The sequence below is a fragment of the Stegodyphus dumicola genome, chromosome 3 (assembly GCF_044657685.1).
Source record: "Stegodyphus dumicola isolate Sdum_Otavi_A_Nest chromosome 3, ASM4465768v1".
Lineage (NCBI taxonomy): Eukaryota > Metazoa > Arthropoda > Arachnida > Araneae > Eresidae > Stegodyphus > Stegodyphus dumicola.
The window spans coordinates 184,501,925-184,527,131 of NC_140770.1; the positions used below are offsets into that span (position 1 = coordinate 184,501,925).

At 32.8% G+C, this 25,207-nt stretch overlaps 1 protein-coding gene across 4 annotated transcripts in view; it reads left to right on the top strand.

The window, feature by feature from the left end:
* The window catches only part of LOC118194674 (serine/threonine-protein kinase haspin homolog), a 239,099-nt gene that overhangs the window by 87,166 nt on the left and 126,726 nt on the right, over window positions 1-25,207 (top strand). For 3 of the 4 annotated variants that reach the window (XM_085813698.1, XM_085813696.1, XM_085813699.1), the window contains one exon: window positions 12,720-12,782. The exons of the other annotated variant lie outside the window; for it this stretch is intronic. In XM_085813698.1, coding sequence (XP_085669824.1) covers window positions 12,720-12,782 — 63 coding nt within the window. The remainder of the gene's footprint in view (window positions 1-12,719; window positions 12,783-25,207) is intronic. 4 annotated transcript variants of the gene reach the window in all.

A 25,207-nucleotide genomic window follows, 5' to 3' on the forward strand; every position in this document is an offset into this window, starting at 1 on the left:
ATTGTTTATGTCCAGAAATAAAATGTTCAACCATCAAGATAACTTTGATTTTCCGACTTCCATTCATCTACTACGCATCAGATTAAAGCTATCTGCTATCATCTTTCCCACCACTTTTATAACGTAATTTGTATTGATATATATATGCAATATTTTGGAGTAATAGAATAAAATAGAACGATTCATCAGCTAATTTTGGATGAACAAAAACGAAGAAAGTTTCTTACGAAAAAAAAAAAAAAAAAAAAGGTTCAATTGAATCTGATCTACCTCCTCTTGATAACGTTGAATCAGATTTTGATTGTATTTCTCTCCTTATATATTTTTTATATTTTTTTTTATTTCTTATATCTATAATTCTTCTAGTCTGCTGACTATTCGTTGATTTTTTGCATATTTATGGGGGAATTTTGAATTTTGCTGGTTTTGAATTTTATTTCTTTCTTGTTTTTGTGGATTACGTTCTAAATCTCTTATTTCTTATATATATATATTATAAATTTTACTAGCAGGAATTTTAATGGCGTAGCAATGACAATCCATTTTGGTTCCCAATGCATTTTGATTGGATAATCAATATTGTTGTAAAATTATCATTCGCTGCTTGAGTTACTTCCATTTACATCATCAGAATTATATAAGAATCATATGACATGACTTAATCTTGAAATGGTGCAGTGCAGAGAGATTACTATTTTTAGAACAGAGAAGGGAAATTAATTTACGCTGCTAATTTAAATTTTATCTTTTACATATTCTTTATTTTTCTTGCACGCACACACACACGCATATACGAGGGTAAGTTGAAAAATAAGTTTCCCCTGTCGACTGTGGTCAGAGTTGTGTATGAAAGTCAAAAAATAGAATGAGACATTAAAGATATGACATACCTTTATTTTTCCACATAGGTACCAAGTACATTGAGACATGTGTCATATCGCTTGATAAGCTTCAAAAAGCCCTCCAGGAAAAAATCAGGGCTTTGCATATGGAAGAAGCGTTGAACGGCTTGTTTCACTTCAGTATTGCTTCCAAAGCGCCTCCCCCGAGATTTTTCTTCAAAGCCGGAAACAGATGGAAGTCGCTTGGTGCGAGATCAGGACTGTATGGCGGATGGTGTAGGCTCTCCCAACCAAGAGTTGCAATATAGTTTTGCTTTGCCGTCGCCGAATGTGGTCTGGCATTGTCATCCAACAGCAGAACGCCAGATGTGAGAAGGCCAGGCCGCTTTTTCCGAATCGCCTCTTTCAATTTCGACAGAGTGTCACAGTAGCGCGTAGCATTGATAGTTCCAACCTCCAAAAAGTCCAGCAACAAAACTCCTTGGGCGTCCCAGAAAACTGTGAGGAGCACTTTACCTGCAGAGGGAGTTGTCTTGAACTTCTTTCGGACAGGTGATGACGGATGTTTCCACTCCATAGATGCGGGGCCTTTGATTCTGGTGTGAAATGGTGGACCCACGTTTCATCCCCCGTCACAATCCGAAACAGAAAGTCATTGCCATCTTCATGGTAACGCACGAGATGTTCCAGGCTGATCCCCATGCGTTGTTCCTTGTGTGTCGAAGTCAATTATCGGGGCACCCATCGTGCTGACACTTTTCTGTATCGAAGAATGTCGTGGATGATGTTTTGAGCTCGCTCATGTGAGATTCCAAGTTCTTCCCCTACTTCATCGATGGTGATACGCCGGTTCGCTCTAATCATGTCATCCACCTTCCTGACATTTGCATCTGTAGTGGCCGTGCGCGTCCGTCCAGCTCTTGGTATGTCCTCCACTTGCTGACGTCCATCACTGAATGTGCGACACCATCTCCGCACCATTTGCTTCGACATCCCACCTGGCCCATAGACTTCCACGAGGCGGTTATGAATTTCTGTTCCTGACACTCCACATGCCCATACATAGCGGATAACCGCTCTCACTTCCTCCTTTGACCACGAATTCAAAACGCACCTTCTCTCCATACCTACCAGGGCTCAAATGAGAGGCTGGTCTCCGCTTTGCGCAGGCACTGCAACAGCGCCATCTGCTTGATTTGCAGCAACCTCTACCCAATGGTGTATCGGTGACTTGAGCGATTTCCTGCTGTGTCGCCTTTCGCCCATAGCCGTTCAACGCTTCTTCCATATGCAAAGCGTGAATTTTTCTTGGAGGACTTTTTGAAGCTTATCAAGCGATATGACAAATGTCTCAACGTACTCGTACGAGAATAATAAAATAAAGGTATGTCATATCTTTAATGTCTCATTCTATTTTTTGACTTTCATACACAACTCTGACCACAGTCAACAGGGGAAACTTATTTTTCAACTTACCCTCGTATGTATATATCAGGTATATATATATATATATTAATTCATATCTAAATGAAAGTAAATCAAATTTATCTCTTCACTTCATCAATGAAAATTGATTTGATGGTTACATACGTGAAAAATATTGCTAAAAAACTGCACAATTAAATTTAAGAAATGTATAACTCAAGTTCTGAAAATATTGTCATGAAATATTAATTTGCCATTGAAAATATATATATGAGAAAAATGTCTTAAAAATCGGCTTGTCAGAAGTAGAAAAACGTTGATTTGTAAATTTTACCGAAACAGTGTCGGATTAGGTTTCATGAATACACTAAAGCACACAGAGGCTATCTACCTAGACGAAAGTTGCTTTTGTGGAGGTCATTTTAAGGTAAACTGGCTTTCATTTATGTTACACTTTGAGAAAAACCAGGTAAAACACCCAAGCAATCAGCCTGTTCACATGGCTTCGATCCGAGTCGAAATACCAGTATTTAGCAGTTTGAAGCACTCGGCTACTAGTAGTACTTTTACCCCAACAGTATTTTAAGTGACCAACCAAACTGAAAAGAAATTAAGATGTCTTTAACGTGCAGGTCAATTATATTTTTAATAACTTAAGTACTCAAGTATGCATGAAAATTTGATATGTAATATTGATCTTTCATTCAAATCTAAAACTGAACAATATAACAATGATAACAACAATAATAATTATATGTATAGTAAAAAAATCTGATGTGTACACCACATGACTTCCTTGTACGGAATATTAAATTATACGCATTTTTTCTTGCATTTCGTTTGAACTTATTGGATTGAATTAAGTCTACTTCGCCGACAGCGCATAAACCACAATATAATAAATGCATTCTTTAAAATTCACTCTAGTATTTGTTTATCATAGCGACACTCTGGCGCTAGATTCACTTAAGAGTATTATATTTCATTCATATCATTTAAAGAATAGAATCATCTAATCGTTGCCACATGTTCTATTCAAATACTATAATATAGCTAGAATGATGTATAAAAGAAATTAAGCAAACAAAACAAAAAAGAAACAGGTTTTCACAGACGATTGAGTATTTCTCATTCAATTAATTCAGCTCTCACTTCGCGAGAAGGCAAAAATACATAAAAAATGAAAATATCTATATTAAAAATTACGAAGTAAATCTTAAACACTTATTTCCTCGAAAAAATTCCAGAAAGGATTAAGCATGATTTAATTGGCAATAATAAATGAAGGCGTTATCTTTGTTGTTGCGAGGCTAAGTTTCTCTAGACTGGCAACAAATCCACTAGTCTGCTGTTTCAAATGTAAACAATCAATGGCCGACATAAAAAAAAGGCTTAGCGGCACTTAAACAACTTTAAAATTGTTGATAATTCTAAAAATATGGCATACAGATTTACTAAAGGCATAAAAACCTTAACCGGAAGATAAAAACAACATATTTTAATCTTTTTTAAAGCAAAAAATGTACAATTTACAAACATATAAGAGTAAAGAAACTGAGGTCACTGAGCCGGGTAACAGAGTGGATATATATATAAATATATTTATATACGTTTGGTGCGGCCGATAGCAACCAAAATACGAGGTGCACATATACATGTTATAGCAGTCCTATATACAAAATTTCAACGTTCTGAGGCTACTCGTTTTTGAGTTATACGAGATACGTACGTACACTGCTCAAAAAAAAAAAAAAAAAAAATGAGACAGTGCTATATCTCCCGTTCTACTGGGCCGATTGACAAAATTCAAACTACGTTTTTCATGTCTCGAAGGCGCGACTTAGGATATATATTAGATTTATATATAGTACTATTCTAACATAGGTATTTTGATACAAAATCGGACTTTTTCTGAAATAACATACCAATTTTTTTACATATTTCGATTCTACGACTCAAATTATGCCAGAATAATAAGTTTTGTAAAAATCGTACGAATAGTTTTTAAAATATTAGCTCTCAAAATTTTAGCTCTTCAATGTTAATTGAATTTGGCAAATATTTATTAATATCTCTTTTTTTACTAAACCTTTTTGATTTTTTCTCTCACATTTCGAAATTTTGGTTCATTCCAAATAAAATTTACCCATTTTTTGCGTTTTATTTTTTAAATTTCTATTTTTAAATAATTTTTATAAATTTTTCGAAAAAAATTTTCAATTATAACCTATAAATTTTTGCCATCATCTTAAAGTAGGTGTATTTTTAAGCATATCTGCAAAAAATTAGACTTTTTTATTCAAAATTTTCTAAGATATACACGAATTTACATAATTTCGCGTTTTGAAATTTGGCACCTTTTTTTTTGAGCGATAATAACGCCAAATGTGGTCTATGGATTTTTGTTACACTGAATTGCCACAGCTATTTTTAACCTTAAACTTCAAGTAAAATTTTACGGAGAATTAATTATATGACATTTTTTCCCTCAATGATGCTTAATAAATATTTATTAATACTATATGAAAGGCTATTTTTTTTAAATTATAGATGATATTATTCAAATTTTTAACTATTTTTTTTAAAATTTCTCTCGTATCTTTTCTTTTTTTAAAAAAATTAAGAGTAAGTTTTTGAAAGAGTAAATTTTTGCCTTCGGCGTTTTATCGTCTGCTACTTTACTTCGTTTAAATCGAATTGTCTAAAACTGAGAATTTTCGTCTGATATTTATTTGAATTTTATGACATTAACTGCATAATTTATTTCTAAACAAACTGTTGCTTTTGAAGTGGCTGAAAGAGCGGCTGATACTATTATCCATATTTTTAAAGCACAATATATTTTTATAGAAACATAATATTTAGAATAATCATTTTTTATAAAAGTCAAATTATGATATAAACATACAACCCTCTAGAGACTGAACTAATGGAAGTTCAATGGTTATGTAGAAATGATCTGCAGCTACTTAATGGCTGGATAAGTCAGCAGATTCTGTGGACAAGTAAGAATAATTATATAAACGACACCAACATTCTGGATTCAATAAACAACGAGGATACGATGTTTACTAAATGAATTTAAGAAGTTTTAAAACCTAAAAAAGCAACTCATTTTTTTTCCTAAAATGTATTTTTGTGCGTAGCGTATTTTCATTATATCCTTAAAATTCTAATTTAGAATGTAATTGTCAAGAACTGAATCCTAATCATCAGTAATATAATAAGTAATTATTGCGGTTATTAATAAATCCTTCTTATAAAGTAATTGCAAATATTTCAAAAAACTTTCTGTCTGAATGCAAACATTTTTCTATGCAAATATTTTTAATTTTATATTAATCAAGATTGCACACCATATTACTTATTTCCACTTCAATTCTTACCGTCAGTTTTAGTAGAATTTACAAATCAATTATATTTAATTAAGGATTGGATTGGATTATTTAATTATGGCAAAGCACACGAGGGCTATCTGCCTAAAGGGAGGGATGCCTTCGTGGAGGACTTTCTAAGAGAAACTGGCCCGTATACACGTTACACATGGGGAAAACCACGAAACCGCCCATGCGGCCAGCCTGTTCGCGGGATTCGAAACTCGAACTGAACTACCAGTGTTCAGCGTCTTTACCGCTCGGCCGTTGGTGGGCTATTTAATTAAGGAATGACCATCTAAGTTAAGAAACAGCGTAACGTAACAACATTTCAATTATTAGTTCCGTATCTTTCATGTTACTCCCGATTGGCTAGCTACATGATTTTTAATGAGTATTCGGATTTTACTAGTAACTTCACCTGGAAATCGAGCTTAAACTAGGTTAGTTGGTTATTTGAACATAGAAAGAACATGGGAGCTATTTGATTAAGATGCTTTCATAGAGAATCTTTGTAAAGAGAACCTAAAAAACTACGAAAACCAACCATGCAGCCTGGGTTAGACTGAGCAGCAAACAATTAGTATTTAACAATCTTTTCTTTTTCAAATGCTAGGCGACGGATGAGGCTCCATTTAAATCTCCAATTTAATATTTTATTTGTAAATATTTAAAATATTGTTGTATTCTTTGACACAAAAAGCAGAATTTAAGTTTTGTTAACTCGTTAGTAAACTACCAAGCCGTAGTGCAAATGAATATTCAATTTCTTTGGCAATGATTGTATTCACTTAATATTCTTGGAATATGAGCTAAAGAAGGAACATTCTCGGAAGATTAAAGAAGTGTTTAAATCCAGTGATATTAGGTTTGTCTTACAAGCTCAGGATCAAAACGATTCTGCAATTGCCCGAGTAGTTGACTTGTAAATGGATGTGAATTAAGCAGATGACTTTTAATCTTACAATATTCAGCCAGAAAATGTATTCCAAATGTTTTGTATTGCATGACAATGCATCTTTTCATTATTCAATAACCAGTCGGAGAACCGCTTGTGTTCGGAAAATAAGTATGTATATTCAATCGTCCTGCATGTTCTTCAAATTTGTCTTCTTGTGATTTTTTTTTCTTTCTCAAAAACTAAAGTTGCCTCTCAAAGGAAAGTTTTTTGCCATTGAAGAGACAAAATTAATATGACATCTACTTTTAGAGGCATGTCAAAAACAGATCTCTACAAACCCTCTCTTCCATTACATGCTGTGCAGTCAGACAAAAAGTTACATCAGCGTAAATTCTATAATCTATTTTTATTACACTCTGATTACTTTATTAACATACAGTGAATATATACTAAATCTTTTACTTTAGCTTAAGTAATTCGGAATTTTTGACGGAATTGTTGTCGGAACTAGGACTTAGAAGATAAGTCAAATTGAATATTTCGATAACCCAGTAAATACAAGTTCGAAATTTCAATATTTTATTTTCGGAGGGAGGGGAAATGTTTTCAGTTTTGGTCCATTATACTAAGTATATTTGCTTCGATTTTTTATTTTTCCATAAAAGCGAAAATTTTACGCATGGTATACATATAACGCATAGCTTCAAATTAAAATTTAATAATATAAAGAGTGGTTATAATTAAAGTTCCACATTGAAACGGTCATAAAAGGAAAACTACTCACCACCAGGGGGGAAATGGCGCTGTATGCAATATTGTTAAACGAAATATGGGTCGGAATCTAACTTAACCTTTTGTTAAACGGGTTTAATATGTTGTATACCCTTAAGAAACTTTGAAGTAGGCAAATTACCATTTAAAGACGTTAAATTCGATAAATGTCGAGTGCGCCATCCCTGTAAGTGAGAATTTCGTCCGTGAAAACCACGAATTAGCGATTAGAAAATGTGAGATCGCAAATCACTCTCACAAGTGCGTACAATCTGGAAATCGTTTTCTTACAGATCGCCAATTTGTAATTTTTTAAGCCTGAATTCGGTACTAAAACATGAAGATACTGATTCAAAACGCTTTTAATCGATTTGGGCCAAAAAAATCTCTCATGTTATCTATCTAGTTCCATTGCATTCTCCTACTGCATTCGACTGCATAACAGTCATTTCACACCGTTTACTGTTGAATGACAGCTAGTTTTATAACTGAACCATTTTTTCTGAAGAGCAGTCGACAGCTGGACCACTGCGATTGCAGCTCACTTAGAGCCAATATTAAAATGTTTCGTGACACATGAACTGCAGTAACGTGGCATTTTAGATACTACGATTTTTATGCAGGGCTGGGCACCACCTGAAGAGCGTCGCATAGTTACTTAGGCAACATTTCACGAATGAACGTCTTATAGGCCAACACTTCCCCTCTTCCCACCAGACATCAACCTCTGTGACTTTTGTCTCAAAAGCACTGTTTATGGTGTTTAATCTAAACAATTTGGCAGAAATGAAAAATGTGATACACTGTAACATTCCTCCTGATATGCTATGTGTAACGTGTATACGAGCCAGTTTCCCTTAAAAAGTCCTCCACGAAGGCATCCCTTCCTTGAGGCAGATAGCCCTCGAGTGCTTTGCCGTAATCTAATAAACCAAACCAAAACCAAACCTGATATGCTAAGAGCTGCTCTTGAGAATGCAGTAACATGATTTAACTTGCTTTCGGAAAATGCTGGACGCTACATTGAACATGCTTTGTAAGACGTTTCGGAAAATATTAAACACATTTTAAACAGATGTTTTCGTGTCTTATTTCATTTAACAATATTGTATACAGCGCCATTTTTCCCCTGATGGTGAGTTTTTGAACTCTTTTTTTCCGCCGAAATTAAATTCTCATAACCTCCTTTACACGATTCCCAAGTTTGATAACATTTGGTCCGGTAGTTTTCCTTTTATGACCATTTCAAAGTGGAACTTTAATAATAACCACCATGTAAAATAAGCTTTAAAAGTCTGACAGTTTGGTTCAAGTCCCAACTTTAAAAAATATATATATAAATATAAATTTTTATATTAATTCTCTTAGAAAGCATGTTTTAAGAAGCTAATTTTTCTCTCGCGTTATAGATTGTATAAAAAAACATGATCTTTAATATGATTTAGATTGTTTCAGCCGATATAAGAATCGGGTCACTCTGTGGTACAGAATAAACCCTGCTGGACTGTTTTATTTCTTTGTCATTTAGCAAAAATCTTTTAATTAAAACATTTATCCTTTGGACTTCGCTTTAAACTTTATTTATAGCTAAAATGACTAGAAAATGAAAAGCTGTCTTTAGCTGAAACGCAATTCATATAATTGATATTTTAAAAAATTGACAAGAATGCAAAATGTATGGAAGTCTAGCAGTCGAAAAATCTTAATTTTCTTGTGTGAGCACTGAAAATAACTGTAGAAGGAAAGAAGAAAATTAGGGAGAAAAGTAAGCAAAAATTTGCAGGGAAATTTGGCTGTCAGACGTACCAAGATGTTCAAAAAGTTGGACGCTTTCGAATATACTTTCAGGATACTTCAAAGAATTTAAGTGTTCAAAGAGAAAACACTTGGACGAGTACACCAGCAAATACCATCAATTAACCATGTGTTAACAGAAAAGACAAAACGATATCATTGCAGATTAAAGTGAAGAGCGACTGGTTTTAAACTATATGGTTGTGTAAATTACATTATAGAACATCATATCGTATCATAAATGGTGAATCCCATGATTTACTCAGTCGAATTATTTGAAGATTCAGGAGTTTATCCAGTGATGTATGTGGATGTCACCTAAAGATGTTTTTTTTCCCTTCCTGATGAAACAGCGGCCGAGCGGTAAAGTCGCTGAACACTGGTAGTTCGGTCCGAGGTTCAAATCCCGCGAACGGGCTGGCTGCATGAGCGTTTTCGTGGTTTTCCCCATGTGTAACGTGTATGCGAGCCAGTTTCCCTTAGAAAGTCCTCCACGAAGGCATCCCTCCCCTTAGGCAGATAGCCGTAGTGTGCTTTTTCATAATAAAATAAACCAAAACCTTTTGATGAAACCAGTCTTTTCTTTCATCTCATAGTTTCAAAATGTTTAGCCTCTAAAGACTGATAAAGGCTCTGACGAAATACTTCGTGAAGAACTTTCTAAGGGAAACCAGTTGTCATACGCGTTACACATGAGACCAAAATGTTTCGAAAAGTTGGATACTTTTCAATATACTTTCAGAATGCTTAAAGAAACAGAGAAGAAAAATAAATATTTTCGTAAAATTTAGTATTCGTATTTTTTTTAATTTAAAACTTTTCAATCTTATGATATTTGATTCTTGCGATTTCAAAAATAAAATATTTGACTAAAATATGAATAACATTTTAAGAAACCAAATGTAGGATAAAATTGTGTAAAGCAATGGGCACAATGATAAAACTGTTTAAAGCAGTGTATGCAAGTCATCCCAAGTTAAAATATCGGTTATACATCTCTCTTATTTATATATATTTTTTCTGAACGGAACATTGAAAGGCGTGTAAAACTGTGCTTTACTGTATTTTCTCTTTTAATATCGTATGCAGTTTTCAAACGCATCGTAGTCTGGGTTACAAAGTATTCTTCCGAAAAAAACGTAGTTCAAATAAATAAAATCAAATTCTGGAAGATTGATATTAATAAATATATTTAAAATGCTCAGTTCGAAGGAATAAATAGAAAATTTTAAAACAATTATCTGAAGAGACAATGCAACACAAACGATTAAAATAAAAGTATAAAAATTTAAAAATGACCTAAAATAATAGCTATGACGAAAAATATATATAAAGAAAACTATTTGAAAAAAAAATAAAGCTGCACCTTTATTTACGCAGTTCGAATAGGTAAATAGAAATTTTTAAAACAGTTATTCGAAAAAAAAAAAAAAAAAAAAAGTGCAACTTAAACAATTAATATGAAATTCGAAAAAGAAAAAAATTACTTAAAAAAATAAGTTATAATTAAAAATATAATATAAAGAATATTATTTGGAAAAAAGGAACGATGGTGACTTTTTTTCCTAAGGAAACTGGGTTGCCATATATTAAGAAGTTAGCCAAGTGAAGTATTCTTGGCGCAAACTGACAAAAAAGTGCCAACATAAATTTGTGAATTTCTCCGTAAATTTCGCTCCAAATTTTACAAAATTTCATATTTAGGCGTAATTTGAGTCGTAGAATCGAAATATGTAAAAAAATTGGTATGTTATTTCAGAAAAAGTCCGATTTTGTGTCAAAATACCTATGTTAGAATAGTGCTATATATAAATCTAATATATATCCTAAGTCGCGCTTTCGAGACATGAAGAACGCAATTTGAATTTTGTCAATCGGCCCAGTAGATCGGGAGATATAGGACTGTCCCATTTTTTTTTTTTTTTTTTTTTTTGAGCAGTGTACATACGTTCGTACAGACGCCACGAAAAATTCTCTTCGGAATTAATTTTAAAGCAGTTTTATAATTTTTTTGGAGGAAACGAGTCTTTTATTCTGTCCTTACGTACAGATACTACGCAAAAACATCGTTAAATTGCATTCGATAGTGGTCAAAATGGATATTTTCGTTGAAATATGCTTCCTGAAACTTTTTGCGATTACAATACTTCCTTTTTACTTCGTACAAGGAAGTAAAAAGTAGTAAATCACAAAAGCGTGAGACCTAGTCGGTCAAAATTGCGCGTTGAGCTGCAAAGTTTTTAAAAAGATTTACAAAAAAAAAAAAAAAAAAAAAAAAAGGAGAGGTTAGAAATCTAGTTAGGGACTTAACGAACATTTGAACCACCTATTTAATTCCTAATATTGCATGCAAAACAATGTTATATTATGTAAATCAAAGTTAAATCAAAAAATGTATGCGAAAAAAAACCTATCCAATCTACATACATTAGAAAACTGTACAATTAACTAAAAAAAGGTATGCGGAAAAACCTGTCCAACCTACATAAAAACAGAAAAATTGTACATATAAAAACATGGTTAATCTTCTCTGTTCAAAGCTGCAAACAGAACTTATCAAGGGAAAAGTGCTTGAAGCCCTCAACAAAGTTAATGTTAGGAATTTACTTTATCATTGTAGGCACATAACAGGTTGGTTGCCGTTGCCTTCTATGAAGGGACAGACAATTTAGATCCCTATCTTCTCCGGAATTCGAATCCGGGACCTTCGGTACGGCAGTCAGTAAGAGACCATTTTCCGGTCTGGGTTGCGCCTTGTATATATGAATGCTTATTTTAAAATTAGAAGCTACAGCGAATTGCATTTTTTGTAATATATACTCATGTCAAGCTTTATCTTTGCATACTCAAAAATAATGATATTCTATGAAATATTTAGCATTATCTAATCAAAAGTGATGAAACAATTCTAATATGCAAATCAAAGCACTACGTATTCTGAAGGTGAAACAAGCGTTTTCCGTAAAGTGATGTCTGAATATCTTTCTACAGTAAAGCGTTTGATTTCCGTGTAGATTTAAAACGGTTTGTTATGGCTCCAAAATATAATTCGGAAAAATATGGGAGTTACAATCATCGCCCGTTTAGAAGCAGGACAGACATCACGGAGGCAGTGAGATGTGTGAATATTTCAAGACAGACCTTTATGCTATGGGAAAAATTTCAGAACTCTGGAACCGTTGTAAACAGGCCTGGAAAAGCTCGTGAACAAATAAAAAATGCTTTTAAGATCCATATCTGGAAATAACTGCCCAGGCTTAATGGAAAAAGTCTTTTATGCAAGGAAGCCAAGTATGTGGTTCATTATCTTCACAAGAAAATAGAAATCGCTTTAATTAGTGCAAAGAATATCAGAATTGAGTGATCAGCAAACAAGAATTCTGCAAAATATGAATATTTTCAAACCTGAGCGGGGGAGAAAGAGGAACAGAAACACTAAACAAACTTTAAAAAGAAAAATACAATAACTATAACAAATTAAAATATAGGATAAAGACATTGAAATTCAGCAAATATGATACATTACCAAGATTTTTTTAATATAGTTTAAAGTGATTAAGTAACTTAAACTAAATAAATTGAATATATTATTTAATGACTTTCCTCTTTCAGGTTATTAAGCAACTTGAACGAAGGGCCATTTTATATAGCACCAAATTTTCCTAAAGTTTACAGGTATGAATACTTAGAAAAAAGTTTAAGCATGTAAATAATTTAAATTTCAGTTATAAATAAAATATTGGCTTTCTAACAAAATTTTTTAAAATATTCCTATCAAGGAAAACGCTATAGAGCTCCTAAAAACCTCACGTTCTACTAGAAATCCTAATGTTTTTCTCTACTTTTGATTCTTTGTGCGAAGTAAAGGAAGTATTGTAATCGCGAAAAATTTCGAGTATCATATTTCAACGAAAATATTCCTTTTTTGACCGCCCTTGAACCAATTTGAACTCTTTTTTTTTCGTAACATTTGTACGTACGGAGAGAATAAAGGGCTATTTTTTCCAAAATGGATTTAAAATTGATTCAAAAAGAGGTCTTTTTTTTTCGTGACGTCTCTACGTACGTACGTAGGTATACATCTCGCGTAACTGAAGACCATTAGCGTAGAATGTTAAAATTTTGTATATGTGATTACTAAAACATGTAATTGCACGCCTTCCATTTTTTGTTGCAAGCGGTGCGCCACTCATATATATATAAGACATAAAGTAAGAAATTTAGACGGAAATTTAGAAGTAATGCTTCACAAAGACGAAAAATTTCGAAATTCATAATTAATAAATTTCAAATAATCTAATAAATGGAACAAAGAATTTAATAAATGTAAAAACCAAAACTCTTAAACAATCAACACACCACCCACCAGCGGCCGAGCGGTAAAGTCGCTGAACACTGGTAGTTCGGTTCGAGGTTTGAATCCCGAGAACGGGCTGGCTGCATGGGCGTTTTCGTAGTTTCTCCATGTGTAACGTGTATACGAGCCAGTTCCCTTAGAAAGTCCTCCACGGATGCATCCCTTCCCTTAGGCAGATAGCCCCCGAGGCTTTGCCATAATCACACACACACACACACCATCAATATACCAATCCCCCCCCCGAAAAAAAAGGGAAAAAAATCTCCACAGAAATTAAAAGGAAAAAGAACATAACAGAAGAGTAATTCAATCAACTTCAATGCTACGTCATCAGGGGAAAGGAACATTGAAATCAGTTGAAATCTCTCTTCTACAAAAATCCTTGCTTTTCTGTATCCAGAATTAGGCGATGAGCCATTTCAATGTATTTTAATTTTAATAGTTCATTATTATTAATTTTAATTTTAATTATAAGAGTATTTTAATTACAATCGTTTTTACATTTATTAAATTCTTTGTTGCATTTATCAATACTAATAATTGAAATTTACTTATTATAAATTTCAAAATTTTCGTCTTTGTGAAACATTAGTTCTAAATTTCTTACTTTATGTCTTTAATGATAATATTCTGCAGCTTAAAGCGCGAATGTACCAGGCATATTTATATTTTGTTTTTTAAAAACATTGTTTTGTAATTATATATATATATATGTAGAATAGGTATTTACTGTCTAGGAATATGATGTTTGTAAACTTACTTCTTATGTGGCTGTCTAGGGGCTAATAAACTAGTCCGATTTAAAAATAACTTGAATATTTAATGAAACATGAATAGTTGCAACAAACTACAAAGTAATTACATACGTAGAAGGAAATAGATGAGATTATTTACAGATGAAGAGAAGGAATAGTCTTTAATATGCAAACATCTTTTAATCGCGTCATCCTCTTAATGGCGGAATCGTCTGACTTCTATCATCGGAAAAGTCAAAGATTTATTCTCACAGCTTGTCGCGTCATCCGATTATAATGAACGATGCCATCCCACAACTGCTCGTCCATCCTGATGGAATGCGGCCTCGCATTCTCGTAGCACCACTGTCTACATCTAGGGATCTGAAAAATAAAATTTAAAAAAAAAAAAAAAAAAAAAGATTTTTAGTTACTATTGAGGGAAAAGTCGTCTTAAAAGGTTTATTTCAGCCATCTTTTCTCATCATCTTAACATCTACAGAAACGTCACTCGGGACATCATCAGAATTCACAATAAGGGAATGAATGCCACTTGCTTTGATTGTAGATGAAGTGTCCAGTTTGATCACATTCTGTACTGTAGCAGGAACTATACTAACAGGATCAGTTTCTGGTTTTGGAAGTAAAACAGCATAATTAACAACTTTTCCATATCCTTCTTCAGAACCATTTCCATTGCAATAAGCATTTTTTTTTGCTCTTCAGAATCATTCTCAGATTTCTTGTTTTCTGCGATAAAACAAATATTTAATCTAAATGAAGAACCATCAATTTGGAATTCACCTTCAAATCTCTCTATAGGTTTGTTGCCAAATTCCGTTAACTGTAGCTCTGCCGACTTAAGTTCAGAAGAACCTATCTTCTTATGTATATCTTCTCTGATTAACGTTACTTGACTACCAGTACCTATTAAAGGATCAATTTGCAAATTACCCAAATTAACAGTTTTATGCATTTTTTTCTGACAAGTCTGAGTTATTAGAGTAACAGCTTTGGCCCCTTGGATATTTTTAAATGATGCTTTGGAGCAATCTGCGGCTTTGTGTCCAAATAAATTGAATTTAAAACACTTAAATCCTTTACTCTTATTGTTACAAAAATTAGACTTATGACCTAAACTTCCGCAATTATAACACCTTGGCTCTTTAATCTTACTAGGTATAGCGCGTGTTTTAGTACTTGAATAACCCTTATTCTTCGTATCTGGAACACGAATTTTCTCATATATTTTTAATTTTTCTTTGAATTCAGAAATATTTTTACACCCATACAAAATAATTTTGTTACTACTCTGATCTGGTATCCCATTGATTACATAATCAAGAATTGATGAATCATCAACAGAACCGCGACTGGCTATTTCACGCATGGCAATTAAATATTCGGAAAGTGATTCACCAGGTTTTAAGTGTCGTTTCTGTAATAAATTATGAAGTTGTGCACTGTTTATTTTAGAACCAAATTCAGATAAAAGATTTTCTTTTAATTTGTCCCATAATATTATACCTCTCAAAGACCTAATAAATACTTTAGCAGAACCAGTAAGCAATTTTTTAGCAAACACAATTTTCTGTAATTCCGATAACTTAAATAATTTAAAAGATTCTTCTAAATCACCAATGAAGGATTCAACTGGATATGTATCAGTGTCATTAAATTCAGAAACAGTTTCTAAAATATCACGAAAATGTAAGGAAATATTGCTAGGCATTATAATGTTTTCATTCACTGAGTTATTTATGGGAGGTGATTCGGACCGAACAGAATTAATATCATCATTTTTATCAGAATCATAAACACTTTTCAGATAACTCATCATCGTCATCACTTTCGGATTTTAAAAGCTTAAAATCACAAAGACTATTCAATATTAAATCACAGTTTTTATCAGGATTTGAATCATAATTAAGATGTAACAAATTACACACAGAAATAAAATCATTTGCAGTAAGAGTTTTAAGTAATTTTTGTTTTGTTTCTTCAATATTAAAATCAGATGGAAAACCACAAAAGTTACGCAATCTAGCTCTATTTTTTCGATCACCTAACGTTCCAAACACAGTTTGATGTAAAAGTTTAATTGACTTAGTAGGCCCAGTCTTTAAAGAATTTGAAATTCTAGGAATAGAATTTAAGGTATTCATCTTAATTCACAGTATCATAGAACACTATTTTTAGAAGTAACAATGTGGAAATAATCGAAACAAAACTAACTTCTCTTATTTTGTAATATTCATAATGCTTCTTCCTAGGCTCATCGCGGCACGAGCGCCCAAATCTGTAGAATCGGTATTTACTGTCTAGGAATATGATGTTTGTAAACTTACTTCTTATGTGGCTGTCTAGGGGCTAATAAACTAGTCCGATTTACAAATAACTTGAATATTTAATGAAACATAAATAAATAATGAAACATAAATAGTTGCAACAAACTACAAAGTAATTACATACGTAGAAGGAAATAGATGAGATTATTTACAGATGAAGAGAAGGAATAGTCTTTAATATGCAAACATCTTTTAATCGCGTCATCGTCTTAATGGCGGAATCGTCTGACTTCTATCATCGGAAAAGTCAAAGATTTATTCTCACAGCTTGTCGCGTCATCCGATTATAATGAACGATGCCATCCCACATATATGTGATGTACCAGCTTTTGTCCGGAATGTAGTCGTAGCTTAAATTATCAGACTATAAATTTAAAAAACAGGATCCATTTATTATTGGTCAGGAGAAATAGCAGTTACAAAAATCATATTTCCGGAGTAAATAAAAAAGAATTACTAATAACTTATTGTATGAAGTTTACTGCATCCTTACATTAAAGAGAAGACCCCGATATTCCTTTGCGAGTCCTTTTATAGCCTCTGGAAAGGCGGAGCTTCCAAGAAATGACGTCAGCCTCGTCAGCCATTCCAGTTCGCTTTAAATATCTCCAGAACATTCTATAACTGTACGTGTAGAAAAGGCGGGAAAAACAACTTGACTACGGGGCTGTGGATTTAATTCCACGTACTTTCAAATAAGAGACCGTCGCCATTAAAAATGAAAAGAACATACAGTTAGAATTTTAAGTGTATTCTTGACTAAGGAATTTTATTATTACATATATATAGTATATACCCACCCTTAAACCTGGCTCGATAAGCTCTGTGTTTTTTGTTCTTATATGTTAGTAAACTGTGAATTTTTTGCTTTAAAAGGGATTGAGTTATATCGTTCTTATCTCCGGTTAAGGTTCTTATACCTTTTGTTAATCTGCATGTACTAGTTGTAGAATTATCAACGATTTAAAATTCTGAGTGGCGGCTAGGCCTAAACGTGGCGGCTGTTTGTTTACATTTGAAACTCTTAAGTAGTATAGTGAATTACGTCATTTGGTGCACTAACTTCCTAACTTCAGTGGCTTTTTGCACAGTGCAACCAAAAGTTAACTTTACATTTTTGTGCAACAGAACTGTTCTCTTTTTGCCCGTTGGCGAATTGCTTGTTTTTGGGTAAAAACTGTAATTTTAATTGCAAAAAAAATTTTTTTTTTTTTTTTTTACCTGTGTTTAACTGTATTTGGTGTTTTAGGCTTTTCTGTAATTTACTAATTGAAATGTGAAGATTTTTTGAGTTTTTACTTATTTTTGCTTTGACGTGAAGAGAAAACTGAATTAATTGAATGAGAAATATATCTGTAATGAAATTCAAGGAAATAAATAAAGTTCAGCGAAAAGTGTGTATAATTTAATAAGTCGTAGAAGTCATGGGGTGTTCACATCAGATTTTTATATCCTAGTGATCACATAATAAGAATTAAATGAAAAAATTCGAAAACTTTAAAAAAATACAAAATTATACCCTTAAAAGATAATATCAAAAATAATAAAAAAAAAGTTAGTAAATTTTTAATATGATTTGAACAGATATTTATTCTGTTCAGTAAGCAGATTCGAGATTCTGGCACAATAAAATTGCTTCCTCTTGAAAACTCTTGCTTGTAAGCCTTGGCACAAGTTACCCATTGAAATAAATGAATCTTCAGTAACTTAGTCTTTTCTTTCTTAAATAAGTTTACTTCACATGCCTTCCCGTGGTTTTAATTTAAAATGGAATAATATCATAGCTAATAGTATAATATCATGAAGGCAAAATGATTAAATTTGTAAGCAATTTGCCACTCCTGGCAGCTAAAACGGCCTTTACCCGGTTAGGCATGGAGCCGAACTGGACTTGGATGACAGAAGCTGAGAACTCATTCCATGCTGCTTCAAGTCTATGCCACACTTCAAACGTATTAGCTGGAGAGGAGTAGCGGAACAGTCTCTCGCCAACCTGTGACCAGATATTTTCAGTGAGTGACAGATCTAGAAACCGTGCAGGCCAGGGCAGTAATCGAATACCCTGTGTATCGAGAAAGGTCAGAACACGACGTGCAATATGTGATCTTTGCATTATCTTGTTGGAAGATGGAGTTTGGCAGGCCTTGAAAATAGGGCACAACCACTGGATGTAAGACGTCAGAAATGTACCAATCTGCGTTCAAATTATTGTCGATCCGAACTAGAGATCTGCGTGTCATGTAACCAATGACTGCCCAAACCATCACGCCAGTTGCAGGGCCCCAATGCCGATATCGAATGTAAGAAGGCGACTTGGAGTCTCCTCGGAGCCTCCAGACACGTATACGGCTGTCAAAATACTGCACGCAGAACCGAAACTCGTCTGAAAAGATAACATTATGCCACTCGCCCGCTTTGTCGTTCGGCGTATCAGAGTCGCCGTCTCTCTCAACGTTGCATTGCCAAGGTAAGCCGAAGTAATGGTCGCCGTGCTAATAGTTCCCGCTGCTGTAAACGTCGACGCACCATACGAGCGGATACTGGGCGTACTGCAAACATGCCCATTTCTTGAGTAATGGTCCGTGATGTGGTTGTACGGTTTTGCAGGGTTAACCTCACAATATGTCTGTCATCTCAGACGTTAGTCAAAGGAGGGCTTTGAGATCCTGATGCCGTTTTCAATATGAGCCTTATTGATTCCATACTCACATGACAGTTGTTGGATGCCGACCAGTGCGACGGATGATATAACAGAACGATAATCCACACTCTCGATAGGCAATAATCTTGCCTCTATCGAATTCCAGCACTTGCCGTAAAAATATCTTCTTATTATTCGAGGCATAGCACGATATTCTGAGCAAACTCCTACCTTACAAAGCGGTTTCCGAAGGAGAAATCCACAAACTGTATTCGGTGTAATTTTCAAGTTTTCTTTTATGCTGTGCTTCAGATGTCGTTTCTCCCTCCTGCGTCCTCTAAATGCGTTGAAATACTAATCATTTGCATAGTCCAACCTCTTCTTCCTTTCACATGATCTTGACGTTCATCAGGTCATTCCTCCCGGTGTTGCAATTTTAATGGCCAGCAGTGTATAATTGCAGTCTACGCTTTTGTTTCCTGGAGAACTAATTCTAATTGGCAGATCTACCATTGCAGCTTATTTTAAAAACTTTTCAGCCGTTATACTGATACCAAGATAAAATTTTAGTTTCTTTTTCTCAATTTGAATTTTTATATTTTTCAATCATTATAATATTTTTTAATTTTTTGAAGGTGTAATGGTAAGTTTTTGGAAGTAGTGTAGTATAATCTGAAATTCAGTTTGCAATTAAGAGGGCAGAGGAAATGCGATAAGATACACTACAAAATATATGTGTGATTAAGTAGAACTGATACCATATGGGAACATTATAAAAAAAATGATTTTGCAACTTCTGGGTTTACATAAACTTAAAAAAAAAAAAAAAAAAAAAAAAAGAGAAGGGTATTTCATCTGAAAAGCTTGCATTACTCTGTATTTTTCATTCATTGTGAAGTAAAGGCTGAAAACTGTAACAACAACTAAATGGATTTTAAAATCTTATTACATGATTGTACGTTAGGCGCCGCTTTATGAGATCACGTCTGTCCACGATATTTTGATAATATTAACTGAACGATAACATTAAACTAGCAAAAAATGTATCCTGCAAAATAGCAATAAATTTAGCTAAATTAATATATAAACATCGCTAGAAACGTATAAATATCTACTTTCACAGCATTTTAATTAGGAAGAAAGTTGTTACAAGGGTGTTTACATCTTTTTAGAATGATTTCGGGGCCGTTTAATTAACGTTTAACATGTAAAGCATATTTTTTAAATGTTCGAATTTTCGGGTGAAATTTTCGAAAAATTACTATTTCATCATGTGAAGATAATCATGATGAGCACTTAATGTGCTTGGATTTGTTTCGGAGAGGGATTGGCAGATTGCAGCTTCGTTATGTGAGCCAATCCAGTAGATCTTCATAAAAATGGAAAACATATTCCTTTTCATGGTTAATTAAATCAAATTGGAAGAGAAAATGCCAATAAAACATTAAAAATAAGTTAGGAAGAAAAAATTAACATGGCGTATATTTTTTAAAGAAGGTCTGGTTTGTTTCGTTTACTTGATTACGGCAAAGCAGATGAGGTCTCTCTGACTAAAAGTACGGGTGCCTTCATGGAATATTTTCTAAGGGGAACTGGCTCGTATCCTCATTGCACATAGGGAAAACCACGAAAATTCACCACAGCCAGCCCGTTAAGCTGAATTATAAGCCAGGACGAACTTCCAGTGTTCAACCACTTAACCGTTCGGCTGTTGGTGGGGCTTTTGCAGATGGGGGTATATCTGCAGAAATTGTTTTGCTTCTGAAGAAGATGGACCTGTGTCTGATCGCCCTCGAACTAAACTAAGGTTGCCTATATTGTCTTATTTTAAATGGTTGACTAAAATCAAAATCATCTATTAGGCAACTTAATCCCTTACTTGGAGACATTTTCTGTCATTCGGCAAATTTATATTTTATTTTGAGCGTAATTGGCTACTTCATCTTTTATTTGGCGATTTTAGTTCTGTTTAAAAATAATTATTCCATAATATTTATTTACGTTATCCGAATTATTGGTCACATTAAAAGGTGTATTTCATGCTTTCGTATACAAACGGAAGGGACTTCGGCAGTTCAATAGCAATATCCGAATGATAACATTAACCGAGACCATATTAAGCGGCATCTACTGTAATATAAATCAGCGGATGTTTTAAATAGGCCTTTTTAACTGGAATCTTTTTATGTACGATATTTGCAGTATAAATAATAGTACCTGTATTTTACGCATTTCATTATATCAGCTAGCGTAACAGAATATGTAAAACTTGATACTAAAACATGCAAGGAATTTTAAGAATATCCAATACTTGAGTATATTTCCGATATTTGAAGAAATAAGGTTTAAAAATGTCTTTTAACTATTGGAAACTGTGACACTAACCATTTGTTAGGTGTTAACCGACTTATCGCTATGTCTGAAGTGTAACAGAGACTTGAGAAGGCCGTAAAAGACTCTTAATTTAACTTAGTAATATGAACAAAAGGCACGGATAGTGCTTACAAAGTTGCCAGCATTTTATGGCGAGAGACTCAAAGCAGGAATTCAAATGCAAAGCTCAATTTAAATAACTAATAGTCTACACTGAGCAATTTAGTGCGAAGTTGGCTTAGACTTCACCGGCGTGAATGTAAGTATAATGCAAGACCGAAGACTAGAACACTTATCTCAAAACAACAAACCTAATAACGGCGCCTTCATGAGGCTGACGCTCTGTCTTAACAGTCTGAGACCCTCACTTAAATACACGCTAACTCATTTGCATTCTGTAGGAAAAACGGAAAGAGAGAAGTGACAGTAAATATTCAAAACATAAAATAACTACTTATTTAAATTAAAGGCTACCTCACAAAGGAATAAAATGCTTACTTTGTTAATTAAAAATAGTAATTGAAAAGACAATCTGCAGAACGCTTTAGTACAGACTTGACAGGATTAAGGGAAGGGGGAAATTAATTATTTTTATCATTTTTGCTTAAATGAATGTATGTATTTATTTAGCATAATTTGAGGAATTTCTATAAGGCGCTTTGAATGTAATGTAAAAGGTGTAACTTTACTAGGAAATAATTTGTTTTTCATTTCTTTTAAGTGTGTCAGTAACCGTCAAATCTTTGTAAAAACATAAAAATCTAAGCGGAAATGGAAATTCGTAATATTTTATTTCTTTTAACATGAATTGAATCTCATATCTTTACAGCTATTTAGTTCACACAAAAATTGTACTTTTTCACTCTGAAGCGGATTTCTGCCATTTAATAAGATTGTAAATAAGGAAGTTTTAGGTATTCACTGATAACAAGAGGAAAAAATGAATGCTAACATCCGGCTGACTGGCAAAAGAAATTCGACCAACAATCAAGTAAAGAGTGATACATTTTTAAAGGTTCATTCTTGATCTGATTCTTTGCATCTATTGCAATACATGACCTTATTAAATCAACACACGACTTTTTTGGAAGTGGATCAATAGTCTGGTGCATTTTATTTTTCTTTTACTTTCGGATTCCATCTTGTTACAATAGATTATCAATCGAACGAAATCAATCTTCTTTAAACTCGCATAGCCACAACACCCCCCCCCTCCAAAATGGCGGTAGGCTCTTTCTGTTAGTTTAAAGAGCCGCTGATGTTTAATGCGTAGGATTATTAATGGAAGTGTGAGGATGTATAGAACAAATAAAACAAACGAAAGATTTTATTTTTTTATCTATTACATTTATTCATTCAAAACGACCTTACCTAAAATTTGTTGATGATCTGAGAAATAAGATACATAATTTAAGATATCCGTATCATTATTTTGTTATATTCCTAGTAAATGTTAAATCTATAAATGAATTGACAAACTTACTTGGATAGTTACTTGGCATCATATTGAGATTAAAGTGTTTCATAAAATCAAGTGCCTTTTCATTTCCTTTGCACTGAAATCTCCCATCGTAATATTTGGAAGATCTGTATGTACAGTAAATTCTTCATCGATCAATAAAGTTGTCTCAGAATATTTCATTAATGCACTAAACAAGAACATCTTCAAATTTGATGAATTAACAGTTGGATGAATAAATATGCATGCTAGAATAAATCTTGACTATTCTTTAACAGTTACATCCAACCATACAAATATCGCCTGCTTCTGAATCCTGTATTCTCTTATGCTGATTAAAAGTAAATTCTATTGATACACAATTTGCTATATTCGTCGAATTTCTATAAATTGCAACCCCCACTAGCTTGTCAAAATAAAACAAAATACAGCAAACATCATCTGAACACACTGACTGTCTACGCGCGACTGTGTGCAAGAGGACTTGCCATTCACCTGTGGTCGCTCATGTGTAGGGAGCTACACAAAAATTTCGCTGCAATGCACACTGTATATTTGGAAGTACTGTATATTGTCCAAATTTAATATATATATTTTTTTTTTTTTTTGGTATGTGTTTACTAATGTGCTGTTTCATCTATCTAATGATGTATTTAAATTGATTGTAACATTTGTAGTTTCGAAAATTCAGGCACACCTCAAATACCTCTTAATTTTTGCTTTTCCATCAGACAGTTGTGGAGGAACGTAATCCTACGTTAAAAGAGAATACATATATATATACACAATTTATATATTATATATATATATATTTAAACAAATTTAAATTCTTAACAAATACGTATAAAAGTAAAAAAGCAAATTTAAATTCTAAAAAAAGGAAAAAAGCCGAAATAATTTTAAATAATTTTTTTAAAAAAATGTGCAAACATGTAAAAGATTTAATTCTCGAACTAATCTACAATATCATTTAAATTCAGAAGCATAAGCAAATCAAGTGCAAAATGTTTCTTATTGGTTTATATGGATTATGTATAATTCTTTTATAGTTTCTTTTTATTGATATGCATATTCGTGTAGGGGAAGTTTCTGTAGACAAGGATTTCTAAAATACATTGGTTTCTAGATTTTTTTATTATTATTTTATAAAAAATTAATTTTTAAAAAATTTAATTTTTTAAGAAAAAGTTTAATTTTTGACTTTACTTGCTTGTTACTCAAAAGACTTCATTAGTATTTTCCTTTTTGAACTTTAATTCTTAAATGTTAATACTTAAATGTTAATTTCTAAGGGTACCACTTTATTGGAATTACTTTTGGTTTTGACTTTTACCCTTGCCTGCATGAATGACAAAACACGAATTGAATGATTGGGGAGTTAGGTTTGGAGGCAACTTCCCCTTGATAAGTCTGTCTCCCGCCTACTCTACGGTCATTCACATATGCATTTTTTTAAAAAATTGTTTAATTTAATTTTCATTTAATTTTAATTTATTAAATTAGTAGATTTATTTTCATGGATACTTTTGCACTTGATTTGCTTATGCTTCTGAATTTAAATGATATTGTAGATTAATTCGAGAATTAAATCTTTTACATGTTTGCACTTTTTTTTTTTAATTATTTTAAGTTATTTCGGCTTTTTTCCTTGTTTTAGAATTTAAATTTGCTTTTTTAGTTTTATACGTATTTGTTAAGAATTTACATTTGTTTAAATTAAAATTTCATTCCTTGCAGCAATGGCGCAAAGAATATTTAATTAAATATGTATTTAAATTTAATTTTTTTAATTAAATTCAATTTATTCTTATGAAACAATATATATATATATATATATTGTTTGACAATATTCATTTCTCAAGAATCATCAGCGATTGTAAAGTTTACTTCCCAGCTGTAGACACAATACCAATGGTTGCATTTAAATATCAAAGGACCTTAAGCAACTTACTCACTAACAGCCATGAAATAGATGAAACAGCAGAATGACATTGTAAGACACCAGTTTACAGCAATTGCGTAGATTCTCATCACCAGCACATAATTACTGGCAACCTGAATATCATACAAAACCATCAACTAAAAGCACTAATGAGTTATGGTACAAAATTTAGACCAGTCAGAAACATAACTAAAATTACTGTCACAAGACTTTCTAAAACAACATCAACGAATTTATAGTTAAAGC